This window comes from Leptopilina boulardi, unplaced genomic scaffold (assembly GCF_019393585.1).
Source record: "Leptopilina boulardi isolate dan_hultmark-lab unplaced genomic scaffold, ZJU_Lbou_2.1 LbouV2_122, whole genome shotgun sequence".
In the NCBI taxonomy this organism is placed as follows: domain Eukaryota; kingdom Metazoa; phylum Arthropoda; class Insecta; order Hymenoptera; family Figitidae; genus Leptopilina; species Leptopilina boulardi.
In genome coordinates this window covers 1,653,831-1,674,024 of record NW_026137666.1, presented here as the reverse complement: position 1 = coordinate 1,674,024, position 20,194 = coordinate 1,653,831, and the positions used below count along the sequence as shown (strand labels likewise).

Here is a 20,194-nt window from a genome sequence, read left to right as displayed (position 1 = left end):
TTCAGGTGAGTGTAGAATCAGCATAAAGTGTATACTCGGGAAGTATGCAGGGTCCTTATTTTTCCGTGCGAAAAAAAGGACACTGCATACTTCCCGAGTATACTCTTTATCAAAAGTGCGCTAAAAATTTCAATTCGGAAACGGCCTTGATATTAAAGACATAATAGAAATTAAGTTAAAAATTAAAAACTATTCTTGTAACAATTTACCTGATATAATAAATAAAAACTTTTTAAGTATATACACGGAAAAAAATAGTTCGCGAAACTTTCGTAAACTAGTTTTTCACTTTTGGACGGTCCCAAAGTTTGGAAATCTTTCATTAACTTTATCCAAGATTTCACGAACGTTCATCAATAAGGTTATTCAAGTTGGGTGGGGGAAAGCCAAGATGGTTGCTTGCTGGTGCACCTATCAGCCTATCAGCATTCATTCCCACGAAAAATTTCTCGTGGGAATGAATGCTGATAGGCTGATAGGTGCACCAGCAAGCAACCATCTTGGCTTTCCCCCACCCAACTTGAATAACCTTATCTCTTCATGACGATATATGTCTGCGCACGCGCACAAAAAAAAGTTTGTGGAATCTTGAAAAAAAGTTAATGAAAGATTTCCAAACTTTGGGCCCGTCCAAAAGTGAACAACTAGTTTACGAAAGTTTCACGAACTATTTTTTTCCGTGTATATACCCCAATTATTTATTTATTCCAAAGGCGCTTGTATACCTCACCGATTCCGAGTATACTTCTGTCGTGTACCATTGGGGTAAAAGAGACAAAAGATATTTCCATATCTTTTACTCCAATGGTACACGACGCAAGTATACTCGGGATCGGTGAGGTATACAAGCGCTTTAAGGAAATAATATTTATTTGTAATTATTAAATTAATATTATGTACCATTAATTATTTCATTGTTAATCAATTTTTATTTCCAAACTGAGAAGTGCCTTTAAATGTAGAGAAAATTCTCCAAAGGAGAATATAACCGGACTTGAAATTACCGAGAATTTTGCGCCTCCGTGCCTAAGTTGCGTTATTTTACTTGACTGCCCTCTTCAGAGGCTGAGTGAAAGTATATTTCTCCTTAATTCGACTGTACTCTAGTTCTCTAGATTTTATTAGTTTAATGCATACATAATACATACTGTAGTGTTTTTGTGGGTGTTACATGATTTTTTCTATGATATTGTTGACAGTCACCTCTAGATATTTATTCTGAAAAAGAATTTGTGTGGCAAGTGCGGTTTTAATTTAATGAAATAATAAGTTGAAGCTTATTTAAGTTATAGAGAGTACTTTAAGTACAAGTTTCGCAAAAACGGTCTGGCGGTCGATTAGATTTGTAAACGGTAGCCATCTTGTTCAGAATCCCATGTTACATAGAGAATATTCTTTCATCGTTTGCCCACAATTTTCTGCAAACAGTTGCTTTATATTATTTTCATTACTTTTGGACTATGCATGAATTATATCATATTACATAGCAATGGCTGCGACGAGAAAGTTGCAAGGTGAGACATTTTTGTAATTTGTTTATGTTTGTTATGAATTTCAACCTATTCTCAATTTTTTCTAGCTACTTTTAGTTTTCTTTAAACCCTGTCTTCATTTCAAAAAGATTTCTTTTCTATTTTTAATTATGTTTACTCGATGCTGTTCTTTTTGCAATGTTTTTTTTACAAAAGTTACAATAATTATGTCCATAGTAGTGTTGCTGTTTTCTTTTAAGAATTGTTTACTATTTCAAATTCAGTTTGTATTGAAGTCAAAAACTCGGTAAATCATTCTCTTTTTGCACTTACGTTTGTTAATCAAATATTTTTATTCTTAACTTATCTGTGTTGTTGTTTTTTCGTAAACTACAAATGTTTCGTTTTAGTTTATTCATTTTCTCAATATGTACACTTTGTCCACTTTGTAATTTATTTTCCAACTGTAATACTATTATATGTTATTCAGATATTGTTAATATATGTTTTATCAAATTAGATAAAAATTCGTTCAAATGAAAATTAATTAGGAAATGTTATTAAAATTATTGTTTAGAAGAGGTACTAAAATTTATTAATGTTCGTTACGCGGGAACTTTTAAAGTTGACGCTCTTATTTACGCATATAATTATTAATTATCTTTGAGAGTGTACTTACAATGAAATGAAATTCCGATTTTGATTTCGTAAAATTACTTGACGTTTCTTAAATACCAAAAAATATATTTAACTCTATTTTAACAAAAAATATATGGATATGAAATCGTGTATCAAAGATTAAGAATAGTAAGAATCATAAGAGCGTTTAAAGCGGTAAATTTGAACAGTATTTCTTGTATTTAAATAAAAAAACATGAGGCATCGAATTTTTTGGATTAAAACAACCTTTTTATTTGTTCCGTTCGTTGGTTAATTCAAAATACGGTAACTAAATGTAAAATATTTTACGCAAATTATAACCTCAATGTCGTTCAATACTATTTATTCATCGGTATGCATTAAGGGGGTAGTATGGTGTTTACGCCTGTTTTTGGGAGCTTATTTCAGGATTTTTTTCGATTATAAAATAAAATATAATCACACCAAACCTTTTACATCGTTTATGTTTATAACAAAAAAATGAAGAAGCTGCTGGCGCGGGTTATAACTTTCATTGGTGTCATCTAAAACCAAAAAATAAAATTGATTATAGTTCTGAATGCCAGTGCCACGGTGTTCTAGAAGCGAAGATAGGTTTCACAAAAATGCGAATAAAAACGGTTTGTGTAGCGTGTTTTGTACATATTTATAGGTTAAAAATCCATTTGAAATAAAGTCCTACCTGTTCCCGTTTTGGAGAAATCCATTAAAAACGTTTTTTTCACAGAATATTGTAGGGTATTATTTTAATCCTAAAATGGATTAAAATAAGATACAACTCTTTTACCCGCCGTGGATAATAATAATCCATCGAAAGATTAAAATTTAAGTTAGGATGAAAAATAATTGAAATATTTATATATAAATTTTGGTATTATTTTAATCTGCAACGTTTTTTAATACCTTTTAGTTTACTGTGTTTTTTGATAAGGAATAAAATTCTTATAAGAAAGAAAGACAAATTGTAGGAAAATTATATTTATATATTTATATTCTTACATAATATTTTTTTTAATTTTTATATATAATCTTTTTATGTTTTTCTTCTTCTTTCTTCTTAAACTTATAGGTTTCAAACATTCGTTTTAGGTCTGCAAAAAATATATACTTTGTAATATTAAACAATTATTAATACAATTATTCTGTAGAAATACAATTCGCATTTAACCAAACAAACTGTCAACACATTATTTATCAGTGAGATTGACATGCCCAGGAAATAAAAACCTATTCAATATTTTTGAATCGGTCGGAGGCTGAGTTGAATCCGCATTTTTAAAAGGAAATCTCATATTGACTCCGATTCAAATCATTTACATTTTTCAAACTTGTCTTCATCATTACCTGTTAGTTGAGAGACAGTGATATGTATCTTTTCAATTTTAAAAGCATTAAGCAAATCTTACTCTCCAGTGTATAATTTATTTACAAAGCTCGTTTATTAAAAATTATTAAATTTTGTGCGGAATATGACAACAAAAACCTGAAATTTTTCTATCCGATTCAAAATTATCAAAATGTTACATTCCGATTGAAAACATTAATAATGAATCCACATTCTTAAAATATCTGATTCACTAAAAGGTGCATTTAATAAGCTTTTATTCCTGGGTGGCAATCATCTAATTACAAAAAAATTTATCCTGTTTCCTACTTTATGAAATGAAAACAATTTTATTCTTTATCAAATAAAAAAACGTTTTCAATGTATTTCTCCAAAACGGGAGCACCTAGAGCACCGTGACTGGCTATCCCCCGAACTAAAATAAAACATTTTTGTTAATAAATAACAAAATGGCGAACTTATAGAGAAAAAAATTCAAAAAACATCTGTTTTTTATCGACAAAAAGTTATAAATAAAATTGCATAATTTTAGTTCGGGACATAGGCATGGTTGTGTAGAATAAGCTGTAAAAAATTGGAGCAATTGGTCGGATAGATTTTTGTAAATCATCCGCGCCAGTAGCCTATTTCATTTTTTCGTTATATACATTAATATTAAATAATAATAATAATAATAATAATCTTAAAGGTGTTAAAGTTTATCAATCTTTCAAGTCAGTTGTAATATTTAAAAAAAGGAAAATAAAAATAAAAAACGATCCCTTTTCTTAACGTTTCGACAGCACAGCTGTCCTCATCGGAAACGAAAAAAGAAAGTCCGTGAATTCTGTTCAGTGTTCACTGACAAACACTGGACATTGAACAGAAGTCACGGACGTTCTTTTTTCGTATCTGATGAGGACAGCTGTGCTGTCGAAACGTTAAGAAAAGGGATTGTTTTTTATTTTTATTTTCCTTTTTTTAAATATTACAATTGACTTGGAAGATTGATAAACTTTAACACCTTTAATATACACTCACCAGGTGATAAATTCAATATTATTGAAATAAAAATAATCGATTATAACTTTTTAACTTATAACTTTCTCATAATGAGAATAAAACGATGTAAAAAGATTTGGTGTGATTATATTTTATTTTATAATAAAATAAGAATCCTGAAATAAGCTCCTAAAAACAGACCTAAACAACAGATTGCCCCCTTAATAATATTTCAATAGGATTACGAATCTGAGGTCAGTTTTTCAAAATTAATTTCTAATTATTAAAATTTTTCCGCCATATTGGATCCGCCATTTTGAATTTTGAAAAACTGACCTCAGATTCGTAATCAGCGACCACGAAAACCCCCGAGTACTCATTTTGGTGAGCTTCGCATAACTTAGTTTTATACAAATCTGATATAGATCGAAATCACTTGAAAATATATTAAAAGTGAAAAAGTACTTTGTTCAATAAATCTAGTGTAGAATTGTCATTTTTTATCCGATCGAGGTCTACAAAAACTTAAAAGTTTCGTAAATAAATATACTATTAATAAAAAATTTAAAACTTGCATTTTTTTGATTGTTTGACTTTGAAAAAATTAGCGAAAGTTAGACGAATGTCTAAAAATCATTAAAATTTGCTTGAAATTTGAACTTTGATCGACTGTAACTCTGACAATTTTGAATGGATTTTATTGGTTGACCAATGGTTTGAGAGCTAATTTAATTATCTTTCAAATGGTGATTTATTTTTTACATTTGGATTAACTGCTTTCTCTACCGGTGACTTTAAGTGACGTCACACCTCGAAAATGCATAGTTTACTGTTAGAAAAAAATTGCACGAGGGAAAAAATTTAAAATATGATTTTCTTACTTAAAAAACACGCATTAATCGAAAAAAAAATGTTTTGTTCGAGTGACAAAAAAAATTTTGAAATTTGTAAACCAGTGTTATATACCTACTTCCCGTTTGCTTAATAAGTTTCAATAATAATTTTATCTAGTATTACCTATTCACCTTTTTTCATCTATTTAAAAATGTTGTCACCTATTTTGATAATTTGTTATTTTTTTCACCATTCTCGTAATTTGATTAATTTGCAGTTGTAATAGGTAATAAAAAAATAATTAAATTTACAATTTAAAAGCAACGCTTTCAGCTCAGGAATATTTAAAAATAATTTATTAGTTTAAAATGAATTTCTTTTAACATTCCTTAAATTGTATTAATAAAGAGGACTCTAAATCACACTTATTTGAACCAAATGAATCGTATTTGGTTCAAGTAAATAATTAACTAAATCTGATAAATTAATTTATTTAACGCAAATAAATTATTTAAAACGATTCACTTCTTTAATTAAAGAATGAAAAATACTATAATAATAATAAGACGATCTATTTAATTATAATAATACAAAAATCCGTGCTCAATCTGACAACTATAAAAAAAGAATGATTTTGGAAATGACGCATATTGCTAATAATTCAAATACTGTCAACCAACGGACAGACGTAAAAAATCTATCTACATTTTACAAAACATTACTACAACAGCAGGGTGTCTAACGGTCAGGGAAATGTCAGGGAATTTCTTGAATTTTCTGGAATTTTTTATCAATCTATTAAAATAAGTATTTTTTGCTTCAAAAATTTTTTTGACTTTTTTCTCTAATCCAATGAGATATAAAAAGTGCGCCTTTCCACCTAATTATTAAGCATGCGTTATATCTACATTCAACTGCGTTGCGCATAGCAGCAATTTGTGTCCTTATACAAATAGTATACCTGCGTATATTGAATACTGTTCATATATGTCTATTCGTATGTCGTGAAATAATATATATTTATGTCGCAAGCACGTGTTCGATTGAGGTTATGTTATTTTTCATTTGAAATAACTCATGTTTTCAAAAGGATTTTTTTGTTGATATTATTGTATTTAAATAAAAAAATGAATCCAAAGTTTTGTACGTTTAACGTTAGTTGGATAAAACAACAGGAGTTTTCATGGGCAAAACCGATTGAAGGTAACACAAGATTCGCACATTGCACGATTTGCAATATTGACATTGCATTAAGCAATATGGGTAAAGGAGTTCTAAAAAGTCATATGTTGAGTAAAAAACATAATTCAATGCAAAATGTGAAGAGATCTAATGAACCTTTGTTTCAAAAAGACATATTAACAATAAGAGATGCTAATAATAACTCTGGTTCGATAATATCAACCGTCTCAGTTGAACATGAGAATTCAAAGTCAACTCAAACTGAATCAAGTGTTTCAACTATTGCATCACAAAAATCAAGAGCACAAGGAATGAAAAATTATATTGAAAAAAACGAAGTGACGAAGGCAGAAATAATATGGTGTTTAAAATCAATAATGCATCATAATTCTTTGCGAGACATAGAATCCAGTATTTCTGTTGAAAAAAGATTTTCTATGACAGTGAAATAGTTAAAAGCTTGAAGTTAGAAAAGGATAAAGCATCGTACATCATTACCTATGGACTTAGCAATTATTTTCATAATGAACTTACCAACCAACTAGAAGCTTCTGATTTAATATCAATTTCTTTCGATGAATCTCTTAATAAGGTATGAGGTTTACATGAACTATCTAATATTCTTTTAACTTTATTTACCGTTTTTAAATTTTCTTATTAATATTTTTTTATTCATTTTATTCTTTTCATATTTTAATTCAACTCATCTAATTTGAATCTAATTCGAAAACAAGTCTAAAAAGTCGAATTATTTGTCATTAGGCTATTCGTTTTTATCAATTTAGATATGCGAGATGCAACAGATGGATTTCATTGTTCGCTATTGGTCTTCCGAAAAAAAGGAAGTTCAAACGAGGTATTTCACATCGGCTTTCTTGGGCCACACAACTGCTGCAGATTTATTAAATGCTTTTAAAGAAAATATTTCTCCAGATATCAGATCCAAAATTATACAGATTGCTTCAGATGGACAAAATGTCAACATCAGACTTTTAGATGACATAAAGGAAAACTTTTACGAAGACATCGAAAGAAGACTACTGCTTGAGTTAGGATTTTGTGGATTGCATGTAATGAACAATGGATTCAAAAAGGGTATAAGAGCAACAAACTGGATATCATTAGCTTTTTGCGAGCATTGTATAATCTTTTCAAAAATGTTCTTGCCCGAAGAGCCGATTAACTTAAAGTTACTGATTCGTCAAAATTTCCGAAAAAAATTTGTTCAGTGCGATGGTTAGAAAATAGTATTGTAGCCGAACGTGCATGCCAAATTTTACCGTCTGTGAAAAAATATGTCGGAACAGTTACTAAAGATAAAAAGGAACCAGCTTGCGCAAGTTTCAAAATTGTTTCAAAAATGGTAAAAGATGAATTTTTAGAAGCAAAATTGTTATTTTTTCAAACAATTGCAGATGAAATTCAACCGTTTTTAACAAAATTTCAATCAAATGACCCAATGGCCCCACTTTTGTACTCAGAGATCGCAGTTATTGCTAAATCACTTTTAATGCGTTTTATCAAACCTGACGTTTTACAAAGCAATCGATTAGAAAAAATAGATTTTTTAAATGGAAAGAATCAGTTGACTGCAAAACAAACCAATATTGGCTACGCAACTGACTGTGCCTACGTAAATTAAAAAATGTAAAAGAATTAGAAAAATTGCAATTTAAAGAACACTGCCGCAAATGTTACATTCAGTTTGTCGCGAAAATAATGGAACGGTCGCCAATAAAGTATCCCGTGGTAAAAGCTATATCTTGCTTAAATCCTGAAGTAGCCATTAAAAAAAGTGTAGCGAATAAATATTTGTCTAGTTTACTTAAAATATTTGTCGACAGCAAAATATTGTCTGGTACAACTGCTGATAAAATCGAAAAACAATACAAAGATCTCTGTCAAAAATCTATCGTTGTCGAAAAACTAAAAAGCTTTGATCGATCTTGTGATAGGTTAGATCACTTTTGGGTGAATCTTATTGAAACATGCGGATCGTTGAATTATAAAAATCTTCTGTACTTGGTTAAGTATGTGTCTGTTCTTTATCACGGAAACGCTGCGGTAGAGAGGGGGTTTTCAATTAATAAACAGTGTTTAGTCGAGAACCAGAAAGCTAAAAGTTTAATTGCACAGAGGATTATTTACGATTCAGTAAACGCTAACGGGGGGATTGAAAATGTAGAAGTAACAAAAAAAATGATTCACGCTGTTCGAAATGCTCCTTCGTTGTATAAAGAGACAAATTGCTTGAATTAAAACCACATAAATTAATCAAACGCAATCGGTCACGTCTTTAAAAATAAGATAGTTTAAATATTCTTTTTTGCAATTTTCTACTATGACGTCGTATTAAAAAAAAGCGACCCAGAAGTAGTCGAAAAATGTAGAACGACTAACATGTATAATGAATAAACTGTCGCTTCTAACTCGGCCCATGGTAAATATTTTTAAAACTTTTAAAATTTAACATCTCAAAATACCTCTAACAATAAGCAATAGGGGTGAAGGCTAAGGTTAATTTGGTTAAAAAACACATTTTTACGAATTATTTTAGACACTGTCGTTATTGCCAACGTATTTGGTTAATTTGATTATTATATTATCACATTTAAAGACTATTTTGTGAAAATTTAAGCAAAAAATATACCAACTTCAAAAAGTGAAAAAAATAAGAAAATCGCTTTGAAGTTTTGTACGCTAGAAATCACCAAATGTTTTGTCTGAGCACCGGATACTTAAAATTCTATAAATACGTTACTTTCTTTTATCGGCTTTAAATTTCCACACAATAATCTTGAGACGTTGTGCTTCAGATAAAAATATCTACAGAAAATGTAAAAAAAAAAAATTCCTTACCCCCCTTAAGATTCTATTATCGATATAGATATATAGCTGAATTAGTACAGGTTTAATCAATATGTGATTAATGGAATTAATTCTATGATAACACAAGCTTGCTTTTTACTTATGTCTTATTCATTCTTGAATATTTTTTCACACAATCCGAGTCTGACCTCCAAACTGTCCCATTACGTTAGGATTTTATGTAATAGGCTCAAAATTTCTAAAATGAGCCACTCATTTCTCGATTGCAAGATTTTTATATGTCATATCAATAATTTTATAGTATTTTCGAATCCAAATAAGATCCTAAAGTTGTTTTGCAAAATTTTAATTTTTTTAAGAGTTATTGTTTAAAAATTTTTTAAGCATCCAATTAGTATTTTCTACAGTTCTACTTGATGATTCTTACTAAAATTTGGTATGAGTAATATACAATAATCATGCTTACAAAAAAAATTGGTTTGATTTTGTGCATAATTTGTTTAAAATAGCAACAATTATTATAAACAAATGAAAAGAAAATAAACTTCTGCGCCTAATTTCGTATTTTTTCTTGTCAATTATGATTCCCTATTTTATTACGAGTATTTCAAAAAAAAGAAAAGTCACTATATTGCATTAGGTCAAAAGTTATTAATATATTTGTGATCGCGCTCCGCCAATTACGTGCTACGCAGCCACAGTGGGACGAAAAACACGGCAAAAGTAATTATCAGTTCAAAAGTTATTATAAATTAATTATTTGTAAATGTTTAAACAATTTTTATGAACAATTTTGTTGATTTAAGTTCCTAATTACGAAATTGATGACATATTGATCGAAATGTGCAATATTATTACTCAAGGTAAACAACTATTACTTACTTTATTTAATTTTTACACATAGCATTGTTTAAACAACCCTTAATTAACAAATACACATTACCGCTGTTTTTACATGTTTCAGATTTAGTTTTTTTTAAGTTTCTTTAAATATAATGTATTTTTATAATGGTTTAAAAGATATAAGCCTCAAAAATTCATTGATTATATTTTTCAAAAAAATTCAACACTCTCTCCCTTCTAAAGTTTTCGATAAAACCTAACATTACTTCGTACTTAAACTGCGGTTTTTAAAAGCTTTATTAACTACCAAAATATATTTCTAGGTGAATACGTTAAAATTTTTCGCCCTTGTTGACGGAATAATCGACTTTTCTAAAAAGTTTCGCTAGTTTTAAGGAGGAAAATTTTTTTTTCAACTTTAACATTAAATAAACAATTGAAATTTTTTTTTTTTAAATAAAATCAAAGAAGTTATGCAAAATTTTATGATCTTTAAAACAAGACCAAGAACGTCAAAATCGGTTGAAATTTGTAGGCTCTACGTTAATTTGTCCAAGGCCGTAATTTTCGTCCCACTGTGGCAGCGAGCACGTAGTTGGCGGAGGACAATCACAAATATATTAATAACTTTTGACCTAATGCTATATACTGAATTTTCTTTTTTTTGAAATGCTCGTGATAAAATAGGGAATCATAATTAACAAGAAAAAATACGAAAGTAGGCGCAGAAGTTTATTTTCTTTTCATTTGTTTATAATAATTGTTGCTATTTTAAAAAAATTATGCACAAAATCAAACCAATTTTTTTTTGTAAGCATGATTATTGTATATTACTCATACCAAATTTTAGCCAGAATCATCAAGTAGAACTGTAGAAAATACTAATTGGATGCTTAAAAATTTTTTAAACAATAACTCTTAAAAAAATTAAAATTTTGCAAAACAACTTTAGGATCTTGTTTGGATTCGAAAATACTATAAAATTATTGATATGACATATAAAAATCTCGCCATCAAAAAATTAGTGGCTCATTTCAGATATTATGAGCCAATAATAGCTTAAAAATCAAAAAATGTCTATTTTACCAATTTTCGTGAATTTTTTAAAGCCAGCAAATTTCTTTTCATTTTCCCAAATTATATCGTATGCCCTGTGTAGAAACTGCCGTAAATAGCCTTATTAATAAAACGGTGTTAAAAAGGTCCCTATAAGGTTGCCTTATTAACGAATTTTTTCATCTAGCCTTATAAGTGCCCTATAATGTCCCTATCATGTTGTTCTAATTATTAATCAGGTAAGAAAATACGGTCCCATTTATGTTTCTTGTCAGGTCCTTACAAAAATTAATTACTTTTAAAAACGTTTGCTTAAAAAAATTTAAGTATATACTTTTTTATAAAAATTTACATATAAGTTACGCCAAGTTAACGTGAGAAAATAAATACAAAATTTATTTGATAAGTTGCAACTGAGGAAAATGAAGACTTGAGGAGCAGAACAATAAAGAAACAATAATTATATATAAATTATAATTTATTTTTAAAGTTTATTAATTTATTTAACATAAGTCAATATTTTCATTTTTTTTTATTTTATTAAAACTTAGGAACATAAGTTTTCTTATTATCTAAAATATAGATAATATACTAAAAAAAAGACAAATAAATTTTAGTTTCTATAAACAAAAAATCACTTATTTCTTTTGAGTTGCTGATAAAATTCTTAGATTAAAATTGTTAAATTAAAATTTGTGCTAAAAATTTTTTTAAAAAATTAACTTAATTAATTTTTTTTAAATTTTTTAATAAATTAATTATTTTAATTAATTATTATTTAATTAGGGTCAGTTGGGGTAAATGGGGACAAGAGGTTTTGGAGTTTAATTTACAGTTTTAAAGTTAAGTTCAACGTCAATATTTTAACCTCAGATCACCTGCAAGAGGTTTTGAGTATTGTCAACCTTTTATCTTGACAATTGGCAGCAAGATAAATAAGATATCGCTCAATGCATAAAAACTTGAAAATCAAAGTCAAACTGTTTCAGTATTTTGTCGAGCATTTCAAAGAAAACAGACTTAAAAATCATACCAAATTTTTTTCTTATTCCTTATGACTCCTATAACAGAAATTCACTTTTATTTTTCATTTTTGTCAATTTGGTTAAGGTATCACATCGGTAAAACCGTTTTCTATAAATTTTCTTGAAAATTTTACCATATGTTCTTATTATCATTCTTGACAAATTTGCAAAATATGAAGAATTTTCGCCGTACGAAACAAGAGATATCAGCAATCAAAGTTGCTTATTTTGCATGGGAGACGGGACTAATGTATGGGGGAGAAGTACATTTTCATAAATATCATCAGAAGTTTTCTATAAATTTTTTTCAAAAACTAATGTTGAATTCAGGAATAAATTTGGAACTAAAATATACAAAGAAATTTATAATTTACCGTGCCGTTTATTCGTAATTATAAATAAAAATTCTATTTCATGACGTCATTTGCAATATATAGCACACCCGCCACTTTGATGTGGCAACATCGCAGGATGGTAACATTAGTTAGAGAGAGACAGTAGTCCACAGTAGTCAAAGCGAGACTTATAGCGACGTTGTCAAACCTCCTACTCCTTCCAATCGCTGCTAGTGTGGGGTATACGTGTACGAGTGTATTTGTAGAAGTAGGTACAGTATGGGCTGAGAGTATAGGGAGTTGAGGGCGAAAGTATAGTGCGGGAAGTAGTAATGCGAGCTACAAACTTTTGACTCCGATTAGTGCCGATGTGATACCTTAATAATGACAAGCGGTCCCCATTTACCCTGAGTTTTTAAATTTTTGGGGTAAATGGGGACAGCATTTAGGGCTTTTTTAAGGCTCCCCAATGCTCTATTGCCGAATTTAAAGCCGGAATTATTTCGCAAATTATTTGCAAAAATTCAATTTTTACAATATCTCAGTTTGTCTAAAAAGCAAAGGAGTACTCGCAGGAAGGTCTACTATAGGTTAAAATTTAGGGCTTTTTTAAGGCTCCCAATGCTCTATTGCCGAATTTAATGCCGGCAGTATTTCGCGAATTATTTGCAAAAATTCAATTTTTACTTGATATCAGTTTGTCCACATAATGAAGGAACACTCGGAAGATGGTCTACTATAGGTCAAAATTTAGTGCTTTTTTAAGGCTCTTGCCAAAAATTACTAAACTCAATATTTTGTGACTAAACTCAAGTCATTGAAGTTAGGTCTATATAAATCTACCCAGATTTTTAAAAATTCATAACTCTAAATTTTGGGCACATAGGGTAAGTGCACTAATTACGGCGCGATTTAAGTCAAAACACCTTTGAAATAAAAAAAGCGACATTTCTATTGTATAAGGTCAATTTAAGACTTATTAAACTAAAAGCTTATGTTATTTAGATATTAAAAAAATTTTAAACTTTATGAAAATCGATTATTTAAACAAATATGCGAAATTAAAACCAATACCGTAATTTTCCACTACGACGCGTTTGTGTTAATTTTGGTGATCAAAATTACATGTACTTTGAAGATACTTTATTGCCCACCGTAATTAGAGCCAATGAAAATCTTAAAAAATTTTCAAATACGGCAAGCGGGAAAAAATTTGATCTCAAATAATTAAATTAATAATTGTTAAAATGTGCATCTTTATAAGTAATTGTATCAAAAAAAATATTAAACTAATTTTTACATTCTCATTATAATTTTCAATCATTTTGCAACAGTTATATTAAATATAATAGTAATAATAGTTATTTTTTATAAACGCGCCGTAATTGGTACACTTACCCTATAAAAACGTAAAGAGAAAAAGTATTTCATTTTTTTTTTTACAAAGAATGAAAAAAAAATTTATCCAAATTTAAAATGCCATAGGTCAGTTTCACGTGCAATCGCCCATATATTAAATATCATTAAAATACTAATTTTGTCAATACGTAAAAATTTTAAATAATATTATTATTATTTAATTATTCAAAAATATTATGTGATTAAAAATAATTTATAAAATGTATATGACGTTGAAAAATAAATTTATTATAGTAAGGATATTATTTTTAAATTAATAATTTCATTCATTAAAACTTCTTTGAAATATCTAACTAAGAATAACAATACAGCACTCATATCATTTTCTTACTTGAATGTTTAGGTTTATTTTGTAATTAATCCTTACTTAATGTAATAATAAAGAATAATAATAAATAATAATTAATCCTAATTATTCACTACGTTTATAGAACTTAATTTATTTATTATATTTTTTGTCCTTAATAATAAGTTACTTTATTTATTTATAATTTATATTTATACATTTATAATATAATATTTAAAATATCATTATTTCTGGTACTATATCTAATCAATTTTTTTATAGATTGGATGTGAATTCATAATTTTTATCTCAAATCTTGTAATAAATATAAAAAAAATATTAAAAAAAATATTAATACCTTCAATTTTACCACTTTTACCATCTATAGAAAGAGAATGTCCACGAAAATTGAATCCACAAGGAAATTTGGTCAATTCCCAAATTTTCCTTGTAATCTAATCCGTCCATTTTCCAGGTTTCAATTTGCAACGAATTTTCTTATAGGTCTTATTACGACTACTTTCGTGCCTTGAATATTCTTTAACCGATAAAAGATTTTTGAATTTATCCTTTTCACAATAAAAGGAGAACTTTATAATTTTTTCGTCATTTTCACTGTGATCTTCATCAGAAACAGAAAGACAATCACTATCTACATCTAATTCCAAACTTTTAGCTAATGCACATCTATATTTATTTTTTTAAGAAAATTCATGTTACACATTTTACTGTACAGAGTTCGGGCACTTAATTTTCCTCCTAAATCATGAGATACTTTACTCCATATAGCATTAAGCTTACTAACAATTTTTTTATTTTTTAAAAAAAATGTCGTTTTCTCTTTTTAAAATAGCTGCAATTACTATGTCTTCTGCAACATGTGCTTTTCTGCCACGCTTCATTTTGATCACAATAAAATTATTCAAATAAATCAACCACAAGTATTTTTGCTTCTTATTACACGGAGAAACAGAAAGCTACTAATGAAAATAATAAATAATCATATTGACAATAATTCTCAATAATAAGACTTTATTTCGAAATTTCATTAATTCAAAATATAGAAAAATATATCGTTTTGTAAGAAACAAAAGCTTGTACTAAAGCTACATAATTTACTTATTTTTGAGAGCAAGTATTTCAGTAAATTATTAAACAACTTCTGTAACAATCTTATTATTTATTATAATTTCAATCATTACTGTAAATTTTCACAAAATAAATTTCACACACAGCAGAGCTTTGAACGAGAATTCCTTCGTTTTTTAGACAAACTGATATCAAGTAAAAATTGAATTTTTGCAATTACTTTGCGAAATGATGCCGGCATTAAATTCGGCAATAGAGAATTCAAGAGCTTTAAAAAGCCCTAAATTTTAACCCATAGAAGACCATCTTACGAGTGTTCCTTTATTAAGTGGACAAACTGAAGTAACGTACAAATTTAATTTTTGCAAATAATTTGCGAAATAATGCCGGCTTTAAATTCGGCAATAGAGCATTGGGGAGCCTTCAAAAAGCCCTAAATTTTAACCTATAGTAGACCTTCCTGCGAGTACTCCTTTGCTTTTTAGACAAAATGAGATATTGTAAGAATTGAATTTTTGTAAATAATTTGCGAAGTTATGCCGGCATTAAATTCGGCAATAGAGCATTCAAGAGCCTTAAAAATCCCTAAATTTTGACCCATAGTAGACCTTTCTACGAGTGCTCTTTCCTTGTATGGACAAGCTACCTTAATGTTAAGCTAGCTTGTTCACAATTTTTTCGAAGTCTAACCAAGTAATTCTCGTTTAATCAGGGAAACGCCAGACTTGTGGAAAAACTGGCAAGGGCCATGAGAGAGCGAGCCTTACTTAAAATAGAACTAAGTAGGGAAATTTCTGCACGGGATACGGTCCTTATAAGGCTAGATGAAAAAATTTATTAATTAGGCAACCTTATAGGAACCTTTCTAACGCTGTTTTATTAAGGATGAATGTGCCGTAAATTTAAGTCAAGCGAACTTTTACAAAAAAATATTTTAAAACAATTTTATAAAATCAGCAAACTAATTTTTAAGTATATTTACGTTACTACAAGTCACAAATGCAAAGAATTTAGGATAAATATCGTAAAATTAATGAGGTATTGGCAAAAGAAAATTTTCATACCTGGTGACTCACAAAAATTCATTTAAACTAAAATCCTTATAAATTATAATTATTTGAACGATTTTATGTGTATAAGCTATCTGTTAAACACACTATCACTGAGAATAACTAAAAATAAAACCCTTATCAAAATACATTACACAGCGTCGTTGAACGAGTCGAAAGTTCAAACAAATTGTCAATCAAATCTGACCATGGGATCTTGTTCTTGATGGTCTTAGATTTTATAATCAATTTGAATCAAAATCGTATCTGCTTAATTGCTTGAGAAAATTGAAAAAATGTAAAAAAAAATTTTTTAAATGAATTTTTTCTGTTTAAAAAATTTTCTCAAGATTTTTCCATTAGTTCTTTCTGTTTTTTTATAAAAAATTGTTTAAAAATATATTATTTGCATAATTTAAGTGAAAAAACTATTTATTTGTATGAAACTAAAAAATATCTGTTTGATAATAAGTTTAGAAGTAGAATAATTCGCACTTAGATGTATATCCTGGATACAGCTACATCTAAGATTCGCAGTAGTTTCACTTTATTCCATCTTATTCTAATTTTGATTTCGTCCAAAAAAAGAACTTTACAGATAATTTAATTTCTTTCAATTGGAATTAATCTGTGTGGAAATTGAATCTGGGCGCTAGCCCTGCAATGGTCGAGGAGCCCTACCAAAAGTTGGGCACTAGCACGTCAAATCAATGTTTTCATTTATTTTTTTATTTGTTTTGACATTTATTAAAGGTTAATTATAAGTCCAGCTGGCCCCTGACCAAAATCTCAGCTCTGTCAGGGCAAACTCGGGCTATTTCCACACGGGAATGTAAAATTAAAATTCATATCTTTAAAATGGCACAATATTTAAGTCATGAAGAAAATAGAAAAAAAGTTTGTGTTATGTGCGGTAACAAGATTATTTTTGGTAAACAAAAAGGATGTTCGTTTTCTATAACTAAATCAATAGCAGCTCGTATACAAAACCATGTGAACAGTAATTATGTTTTACAAAGTGATAAATATCCATTAAGTATATGTGGTAGTTGTAGACTCACTTTAGCAGAATATGATAAAAGTATCCGCAATAGACCGCTACCTACGATGCCAAACTTTGAGGACATTGTACCTTGCAAAGAAACAAGATGTTTCAAGAATGAGAAAGTCCCTTGTCAATGTTATATTTGCTTGACAGCAAGTGTTTCGAGCCATCCGAAGGTTAATAATGTCGGTAGAGGTCATATGCGTCAAAATATCCATAAACACATTGATAAATCTAATGGATTATATAGTGCAGGTTCATCAATAATAGGAAACAGTGAGGAAAATGATAAGACTGAGAATAAAAAATTGTCCCAGACACTTTGCTCTTCATGTTTTCAAAAAATTGGTAGGGGAATAAATCATGATTGTCCAAGAATAAATAGGAATAAAAATATAAAAGTTGCAGCAGCAAAAAATTTATCTAAAGTAATAATAATAGAGTTACCAGAAAAACAACAGTTACAAATAGCTCATTCTCTTTTAAAAAATAAAATGAAAAATTTAGAGAACACTACAAGTAAAAATGTTGAAGTAAATTTAAATACTGCTGGTAAAAACAAAACTATTACATTTGGAAAGCAAATAAAGGATAAAGCAATTTTTTCTGCTAAAAGTTTAGACAATTTTCAAAATAATACGGGATCAACGACGAGACACATGGAAAAATTAACGAATTTCATACGATCAAATGTTGGAAGAAAGTCTGTACCTAATGATTATATGAAATACGTCTCTCAACAATCAAAAACTCTTGAAGACTGTTATGAAATTGGTGAATTTGATTTTGACGTGGCGATAAAAAATAAAAAAAAATAAAAGAAAAAAGACCAGTAATATGGGCAAATAGTGAAAGTTTATTGCATTCTGTAATAGATCAACAAGGACTTATCGGAAATTATGAAATTAAAGTTATGGCTGATGGTGGGCAAGGGTTTTTTAAAATTTGCATGTCCATTTTACCAGAAAACTGTGATTTGGAATCCGGCGAAGAGGATAATGTTGGGTCTGTAAAGAAAAAGAGATCACCATATGCTTCTCGCGGAACAGTTGGACAGAAAGCAAAAGAAACGAGTGTGAAAAGATTAATATTGCTATGTGTTGTACCAAATATATCAGAAACGGATGAGAATATTGAGAAGCTTTTTGAACTGATTGATATTAATGCGATATCATTTAAATTTGTGGCAGATTTTAAAGTGCTTCTAATTGTAAATGGTCAGCAAACAGCAACTTCTACTTACCCATGCCCTTACTGTTTCGTTACCTTACAGGAATTGAGAAACCAAATTGAAGATGAAAATAACGTAGAAAGCGCCTTAAAAACATATGGAGATATAAAAAATGATTATAATCAATTTTGTTTGATGGGGAAAAATTTAAAAAATGGAAAAGAGTGCCACAGTACAGTTCACTCTCCCCTTTTCGAGGAAGATGATCGTATTACTGTGATTGAAAAATGCATAATGCCCGAACTTCACATTTTATAAGGAATTGTTAATCACGTTTTTTGGGATGTTTTGGTTCCGCTTCTTGGTAGAGAAAAAGCAATCTTGTGGACCTCGAAATTGAAACTGATTACAAAGAAATATCAAGGTGAATTATTTGAAAGTAATTATAAAATTTTTCTCCCTAGAAATATTTAGTTTCCAAAAAAAATTAATAACTATAATTATTATACATATTTGCAGGTAATGCCTGTAGAAAGCTTTTGAAAGAAGCTGACAAATTATTAGATCCAGATATTTATGAAAATGTTGGCCAACTTAGACTTTTGCCTTTTGTTAATGTGCTTAAAGCAATCAATAAAGTTGTTAAATGTTGCTTTTCGAAAAAGCTTATTGATACAGATGTGGACTCACGCACTGCGGAATTGGACAGAGAGTTGAAGGCAACACCGGAGATATCTATAACTTTGAAGCTGCACGTCCTCCTGAAGCACACTAAACAATGCTTAGAAACTTTGAAAGACGAGGTTTGGGTTTTTGGTCTGAGCAGGCAGGCGAGTCTGTTCACAAATTATTTTTATTGTATTGGAATAAATATAAAATTAATGTAATTGATGATCCAGCATATTCAATGCATTTGAAAAAAGCTGTCGTTGAATTTTCGTCACGACATATTTAGAAAAAAGATCTTTTATTGAAAAAAAAATAATTTACGATTTCAAGATTATGTTATTTATATTTTGTTTCTAATTGAAATAAATGGTTTTTTCTCTTAAATTATGCAAATAATATATTTCTTAAACAATTTTTTTATAAAAAAAAACAAAAAGAACTAATGGAAAAATCTTGAGAAAATTTTTGAAACAAAAAAAATTCATTTTTAAAATTTTTTTCCCCATTTTTTCAATTTTCTCGAGCAATTAAGCAGATACGATTTTGATTCAAATTGATTATAAAATCTAAGACCATCAAGAACAAGATCCCATGGTTAGATTTGGTTGACAATTTGTTGGAACTTTCGACTCATTCAACGACGCTGTGATATTAAGAATTATAGATTCTATCCAAATTTAAAAAAACGAGAAAAATTTTGAAGAAATTTGGCAATGATGGATTTGATTCAATGTTATAAATAATCTTTTTTGAATCGCGTAGCATAATCAGCAGTCTTTCGTCTATGTTTTACTGTCACGGATGACATCAGATAAACAAACATGGCTTCAGAAATTAATTTATTTAAACCATTTGTGTAGCCAACCATTAGTTCACTTTAAAAATCTTTGGAGTTTTAATTTAT

The 20,194-nt window shown here is 28.7% G+C and overlaps 1 protein-coding gene across 1 annotated transcript in view; it reads left to right on the top strand.

Annotated features, from left to right (window-relative positions):
- Positions 1–1,124: 1,124 nt before the first annotated feature.
- LOC127286730 (CCR4-NOT transcription complex subunit 3) overlaps positions 1,125–20,194 on the top strand; it is a 69,646-nt gene continuing 50,576 nt past the window's right edge. The window contains exon 1 of the mRNA XM_051313300.1: positions 1,125–1,514. Within this exon, the coding sequence (XP_051169257.1) occupies positions 1,490–1,514 (25 nt within the window). The 5' untranslated portion in view covers positions 1,125–1,489. The remainder of the gene's footprint in view (positions 1,515–20,194) is intronic.